The sequence below is a fragment of the Sphaeroforma arctica genome (genome assembly GCF_001186125.1).
Source record: "Sphaeroforma arctica JP610 unplaced genomic scaffold supercont1.1423, whole genome shotgun sequence".
NCBI classification, from domain to species: Eukaryota; class Ichthyosporea; order Ichthyophonida; genus Sphaeroforma; species Sphaeroforma arctica.
Window position 1 is genome coordinate 7,736 of NW_014039135.1, and position 7,567 is coordinate 15,302.

Below are 7,567 nucleotides of genomic sequence, written 5' to 3' on the forward strand. Positions count from 1 at the left end.
TCTGTATACAGTTGCCTGTTAGCTATGCTTGTGTACTTGTATTGGTTCATGTGTCACTTTGACTCTGTAAGGCAGGGCAATCCCTCGCAAATATGTGTTTATCTGTGTGCTCACTTTGTGTAGTATCTTGCAGCGCGATGTATGCCCCTATACAAGGGGAGTAAAGCGGAACAAGCGAATTAGATTAAACGATACGAAAATACTATTATAGAACAACTGTGGTTCATAAATACGACACGGAGGGAAATGCCCACGTTACCTTACTGAGATAATCGCTATAGCAACACAATAGAAGAAAAAAGAAGCAGCTGTTCATTGTCAGAGACTAGAAGATTTCCGCTGCATACTGGATTATTGCTACTTGTGGCACGTGCATATGTTGTTGTTATATTGTGGGTGCGATCATAGTCACCTCACTGGTCAGCAAAATGTATATTTTTGGCAAGCGTAGCTTTTTATAATAAATCACAAGTGCATGTGTACCTTTATATATCCGACTTTATTGGCATCGTCCTGTGTACGGAAACATTTGTGTATGACATCCATGATATAACTATTCTCTGACGTCGTGCCACGCATTACATATAGAGCCCCACTCATAAGGCCTGTGTACATCGATCGATTAGGTATGGAAGCGACTATGACGGTCCCAACGGGCAACAGAATCCACAACAACAACGGCATCTGCCGAACCCATCGCAAATGAAAAGGGGCCGGTCCCCGAGTTTGAAGAATGGACAGGGTGGGCCCGACGACTGGAGCAGAATTGAACAGCAAAAGGTGGGTGTGAATAGTTAGCAGTTGATTCGAGACTATAGGATATATTATATATATACACATACATATACCTCGGATCCATATCCACGAATATGTTAGAACAGAGAGTGAATCTGATCGGTATTCAATTTAAAAAATTTCTATTCTCGCTTTCAGTCAGACATATATCATATTCATCTGGATTGACTCATTTAGTGGACAGCCTTCACACGTAGAAACCCTTACTTATATTCACCGGCGAGAAAAAATAGGCATGTTCACAAGCATTCTGATCACGGCATGTTCTGGCCTCGGGTGAGATTTTATATAACCCAACATGATAACATGAATATCCTCCGCCTATCAGGACCGATTCCTCTGTATCGTGTGTTGTACCTGTTGGAGTCTGTTGGTTGATTCTTCCAAAATTTGAAACACTACAGGTTCACGAACGCTACTTGTACTTGATAGCCTGCTCACACCTATACTGACTCACTCCTCTGTATCACACAAATTCATAACTCGTCTACCTTTGTCACACACAGGGTATGCACGGTGACCGCGGCGGACCCCAATCTCAGAACATGGGAAGCAGCATGATGCCACAAGGTGCCGGTAGTAAAGCCCCCGGTCCCAAGAATATGCGAGGTCAGCCACCTCCCCCACAACACATGAAAGACGATAATCAGGGCGGCCAGGGAGGCTATACTCAAGGTAATACGAATCAGAGTATGAGTCATCCTATTTTCAATAGGTATGACGGTGATGCACCTCCCGGGCCTCAAGGGCAAGGTCAGGGCCAAATGACTGAGGAAGAATGGCAGTACCAGCAACAACAGCAGAGAGGTGGTGGTGGTCAGCAGTTTTATCAGGTATGGTTTCATGTGTGAGTAGCAATTATACAAGGTTGCTAACCTTTGTTGCAAGTGTTCGTATATAATCAATTGTACAACTATGGTATAGTGCATATACAATCATTTGTGCAGTTATATGGTATAGTGTATATATATACTCTGTTTGCACATATATACTGATTTCCTAAAGTGATGTATATGTATGTATATTACACATGCAAATTTAAAATGTACATATCCATATGAAAGTTCAAACCTCACATTTCATTCTTCGAACCAAGTATGCTGTGTCAATCTCAAGGCAGCAACGAACTCTAACTCTAACTCTTAACTCAAATTCAACGCTTTACCTCAGGATGGCCGCATGAGACCCGATGATAATCGAGGCGACGGTATGAAAATGGGTAAGTCTAAAGACCTCATTGTTGAAGCTCGGATAAGTTTTAGCATGCGAGTTGTTATCGTGAATGCGCATGCAAATCGTATCTTCCTGTACAACCGATATTGTACTGTGGCGCTGTAGCAGCCAATTAGAGAACTCCTACCGTCTTGGTACCCATCTATGTATTCTGTTTATAACTTGTATCCTCATGGTGGTTTAGAGAGCACCTTTGGCCAGTTTTAGGCACGTTACGCTCGTGGTTGCTTAATCACCACGTGTGAGGCGATACGGGTGCAGTGCACATATTACACATTCACATTCACATATACTAGAACACATTACACATTCACATTCACATATACTAGAACACATTACACATTCACATTAACATGTACTAAACTACGGAGGCATTCTATTCTATAATTGATTGAAATAAATTTTTTTTGGCAGTCAACGGCCAGCCTGGTATGCAGCAGGGCGGGGGACCCCCATCAATTGGTGGTATGAACTCGTACGGCAAAGTGGGCATCAGACCCAATAAGCCCACATCGGTCAGCAGGCCTCATTCTCAGGGGTGTGTCACTTCACCTCTCTGATGTTTTTATGCGCGCCTGTGGTATTTGTGTATTGAGAATTATTCATGTGCAATAGATGGCACTGATTAGATACATTCAGTTGTGCATATGTCAAGTAACACGCGTTACAGATCGATTCACGTATATAAACGGTTATACTTGCTTCATGCCTATATCTTTGCTGGTAGAATTTGAAAAGAATCGTCTATACAGACGTATACAATTGCCGATGTATACACACTGGTGAAAGTCTTCTGCAAGAAAATAAAACAATCATGTTATTTTTCAACGTCCGTAGTGTGACCTTATTATTCGGGAATGAACAATTATTGGTCGTACATATTTATATACACGTATGAGTATAGCTTGTCTTATTATTCGGGAATGAACAGTTGTTGGTCTATACATATTTATATACACGTATAAGAATGACTTGTCTTATTATTCGGGAATGAACAGTTATTGGTCTGTACATATTTATATACACGTATGAGTATAGCTTGTCTTATTATTCGGGAATGAACAATTATTGGTCTGTACATATTTATATACACGTATGAGTATAGCTTGTGACGTATGAGTATAGCTTGTGTACTAGTTCGTATGCTCTCTTAATTTGTACGTTTCTAGATGTAATCCTATGGGGTTTATTTCATTGAATGAACCATTCGGCATACCAACTTGCACGTACATGCCAATCTGCGCCATAGCGCCTATTGGACCCGCAAGTCTATATGAATATTTCAGTATCCTTACAATCATTCGTGAGTATTGCTTGGCAACTTAGCACGGGTTGAAAGTACGTTGATCGCATATGTTGTACTCGTAGGCAAGTCTACAAGCGTGCAGAGTATGTGTTTGTTCGTATACAGAATGGACGTATGCTCTAATTTCAGCACACTCTAGAACACCAATACGTTTGCTTGATTCTGAATCGTCTGCTCACAAATTGCAAATACGTTCTCCCATCTTATTCACTATTTACAGAGGGTTCTCAAATCAGTATAACGGAATCCAATAACCTCAGTAGAAAACGCAGCCTCGAAACCAACTGTGCTTCGAATCAAACCCCACACCACTGATCGATCCTTGCCGGTGATCATACCTATCTACCAAAACCGGAGAACACAGGTGCCTTGTACATAATATAGTACGGGCGCGCTGATGTTTTAAATACTTGATCATCTATACGAGAATAGCCAACTAAAACCTTTAAACGAGCAAGCTCAATATGACTATCAGCCGCGCCGAAATGGCCCGGTGGCTCCATTGTATAAATTTAAAAGCAAGTTAAACTGCATACTAAGTGACAATGAAAGTAATAAATTACATTCGAAAATGCAAGTGCACTTTGTTTTTTAAATCCGAAAACGTTGAACGACAATAAAATTATATTCGAATCCGTATAAGCGCCACAAGGTGAATAGACTAAATTATGGAGGAAAAGGGAACCAACAACGCTAACATTATAGACTGTCCGGCTGCCACATGTGATGTAGATGGAGTGGATTCATGAACCGGCGCTCACGCAAAGTAGGTACTCAGGCCTTGCCATGTGCGGTATGCCTTCAATAAATCGGATTCGACGACCTCAGCGTGAGCGGGTTGTTCAGGACTGGCTCGTGACACATCCAAGTAGGTATATTTATCAACGTGTGTATGGTGACTGAGTCGATTCTTGTCCATTTTTAGGGGAGAGTGGGGGTTTTGGTTTAAGCTCAACGTTGCACTATACACTCGCACATTCACGTTGTAATTGCCAGTAGAGTTGCGGTTACTCCTACGACTTGGTCCGAAAGGAGGAACCACAGGTACTGTGCTGGACTTATATAGCTGCGGCAGGAAATATTGCGCATTAAGTGTAATCTTTGTCACATTTGGTTCTATTCGTGTAAGCCTTCTGGCAGTTCGGTACTAGGAAATCCGGTACACCTTTGGGTCTGGGGCCTCTTACAATAGTTTTAATTCTATAATGAGAGGTCGAAATCGGAAAATTTCAGAGCAGGCTTCCATCGACAGCTTGAAGTACCCGGATACTGGTCGATTTTTGAACCGAAGAAGCCACCTGGTTCTGACAGTGAGGAATATTGTAATGCAGAATCGGCTATATTTCATTGTCACTTAACCCGGAAAATAGTGGATCGTTAATTCGTTACCTCAATTCGTGCTTTTGGGCGTGCGCCGGGTAGTAGCTGTATTTAACTAGAAAGGTACACCGGCGCTAGTAGTACAATGAGAGACTTGCCCGAGTGCCCAACTATTTTGTTCAATCGCTGCAGTGTTGAATACCCGCCCTAAAGGAACTGGTAATAAGAGGAATATAGCTTCAGACCCAGCAGATAGACGTGAATTTGGCAACTGATTCAAGGCTTCGATGGCCAGGGTGCAGAAATTAGGATGTCTTCCCAACCATTATACTCGAGGAGTGATTTTAAAGATACTCGTGTGCGTCTATTGGATTACTTGGGGGGTTCCTTAACAGCAGACAAGCTTGCAAGGGAAAACATCCCAGTTCGTTCTCTAAGGCCATCGCATCTCGCAAAAGCTACAAACGAAAAGCACAACGCGATCAACCATAGAGGTGCGAGATAGTAGAAGAGAAGGAACATTACATCGAATAGTTTAGACGCCTTGAGGCAAGCGGCGATTGTTTAGGTAAAAGCAGGTGTACTGCAGACTTCGAAAGACCAAGCTTCGGGAAGTAGCGGCTTTTCATAAGAATGCAAGCCAAGAGATGAAAGAAATCACAGTCATTCGAATATGGGCTAGAGAACACAGGGACCTGGGCTTTGCTGTGAAATACACACCCCAAAGTATATTAATTTGTGCTAGCCAACGTGAAAATACCCCGCTCAGATAGGGGTATGGGATGGTACTACATAGAAAAAAGTTGGTATGAACGGAAACCGCTAACCTTGTCTTTATTTCGAAACATATTGTACTTTAGCCAGGGGTGCACATAGTTGTATCGCTTCCAGGGCGAGCTTACTTCGTCCAACTCACCTTCGGCACATCGTAATGCTCACTTATAGTATCCAGGTATTGATTCAGATCCTGAGGAAAAAGCCAGACATCGTATCAGTATACATATCCATACAATGCAGCGAAGTGTGTGTTGGACAGCAGATATCATAACTTAATTAATGAGAATATTAAATTACGCAACCTAACCAAATAATGGACTATATACGCGGTCACATTACACCATCCCTATATCATAGCGTCAAACGCATAAACGTATTTAATCATGAACTTCAACCTCGATCCGCACCCAGAAGGAAACAGAAAGTACGTATTGCGCCACAGAACATAAAGGGGTACAGAAACGAAACACATTCAAATTCAGGTCCAGATTACTACTCAGAGCACACCACAGTTACAACTCGGCTCACTGTGCGCACAGTATTTCTAGCAATGCGTATTCCCTTTGAACTCAGACAGTTGCCTGATATGACGGGAACATCGCGCATTATGGCGAAGCAACAAATGGTCTCGATACGACTAGAAGCAGGGGCTTCACAGATACAACTCCACACCATCCACTTCATGTATGACAAAATTGAAACATTCGAAGTTAGTGCAGAAACGATACATAAAAATTCAGATATGCACGGACGGACGAGTAAGAAGCTCAACAAGCGGTGAACGTACCTCCACCTTCTCCTTGTGTGACTTTAACGCTTTCTTCTTTATCCTGTCGATTTCCTGAAGGTACCAGAGCATGAACAGTTAGCGCAAACACCACAAGCATAAATCTGCACCATCTTGTATAGGTCGGGCATGAATGCAGCGTCTCACTAATTATTACATTCGCCAGCAGAACAAGCGGCGTTCGACATCGCACACGAGCAGGCATAGTTGAATGCGGTTGTACATTGATAGTGCAACAAATGTAAAAAGGTTCCTAGCGCGTACACACACATATGTATCTGTATGCACATAGTGTAAGTCTTGTTGAAATGAGTCAAGACTGCCTTGTAAACGAAATTGTTCATATGCGATGCGAGAGTTAAGCCAGCAACAGATCGGGGCAAACACAGCACATCGATACTGGGGCATTCTGTAACAATACACTTTGCACACAACGAAGACGAATGAGACCCATGAATACCACTCAGTTACATCCCATTAGCTGCGTTTTAAGGTAAACAAATTCCCTAATCACAGGGATATAATAAAATATATAGAATTTCGGTCTAATGAAAATACAGCAAAAGGCGCCGGGTCCAAGCATACCTTCTGCTGTTGCGGACAAACTCATTTATCCCCCCATAAACGCTGTAACTCACATCGATTTCTCCATCTTAAAAGTGAATAGTGGCGCACACATTTTGCCTTATACGATGACATACCCTTTGTCGCTTTATCGCATCAAATTTCTTCTGACTTTCTGTTCTCCTATCCACCTTCGTGATTTCTTCTGGTTGTGCAAAAGTCTTTGCGCTCTCCTCGGATGCCGACTGACTTTTCTTTGTTCCCTTTTTATCTTTTTTTATCTTTCTAGAAGTTCCCAGTTTAATGCACACAACAATTGTATAGTAATGGGTATGTTGAAGGAATAACGATTGCAATCGAACCCCCATGACGGACACAACTGTATATCGGTATTGTAAATTCACATACACACACACACGCACGCACGCACGCCCAAATACACACAACACAGACACACATACGTATACACTCAGACACAGACACAGACATAGACACACAGACACAAACACGCATAGTCACAGACACAGACACAGACATAGACATAGACACACGCACACAGACACAGACACACAGACATATAAACATACATACATAAATACATACATATATATATATATATATACCATTATATACCTATGTACACACAGACACAGACACAGACATACCCACACACACATATATATATATATACATATAGATTAACTTATATATGTATACTACACATACATATATACATATATAAGTATATATATATACACACACACACACACACACACACACAACAA

The 7,567-nt window shown here is 41.9% G+C and overlaps 3 protein-coding genes across 3 annotated transcripts; 1 reads left to right on the forward strand and 2 right to left on the reverse strand.

Annotated features, from left to right (window-relative positions):
• The first annotated feature begins 624 nt into the window (after positions 1-624).
• SARC_10874 (hypothetical protein) lies at positions 625-3,909 on the forward strand. The gene is made up of 5 exons (XM_014295060.1): positions 625-780; positions 1,302-1,628; positions 1,966-2,014; positions 2,443-2,566; positions 3,555-3,909. Exons 1-5 carry the CDS (start codon positions 703-705, stop codon positions 3,586-3,588), a joined length of 612 nt encoding a protein of 203 aa, XP_014150535.1. The 5' UTR covers positions 625-702; the 3' UTR covers positions 3,589-3,909.
• Positions 3,910-4,091: 182 nt separating this feature from the next.
• Positions 4,092-4,400, reverse strand: SARC_10875 (hypothetical protein; the record flags this gene model as incomplete). Its single annotated transcript, XM_014295061.1, has 1 exon — positions 4,092-4,400. A coding segment is annotated over one exon (309 nt), but the record flags the coding sequence as incomplete, so codon positions are not given.
• A 1,152-nt stretch (positions 4,401-5,552) lies between these two features.
• SARC_10876 (hypothetical protein) lies at positions 5,553-7,150 on the reverse strand (the record flags this gene model as incomplete). Its single annotated transcript, XM_014295062.1, has 3 exons — positions 5,553-5,621; positions 6,219-6,272; positions 6,920-7,150. 3 exons carry the CDS (start codon positions 7,148-7,150, stop codon positions 5,553-5,555), a joined length of 354 nt encoding a protein of 117 aa, XP_014150537.1.
• Positions 7,151-7,567: the final 417 nt, after the last annotated feature.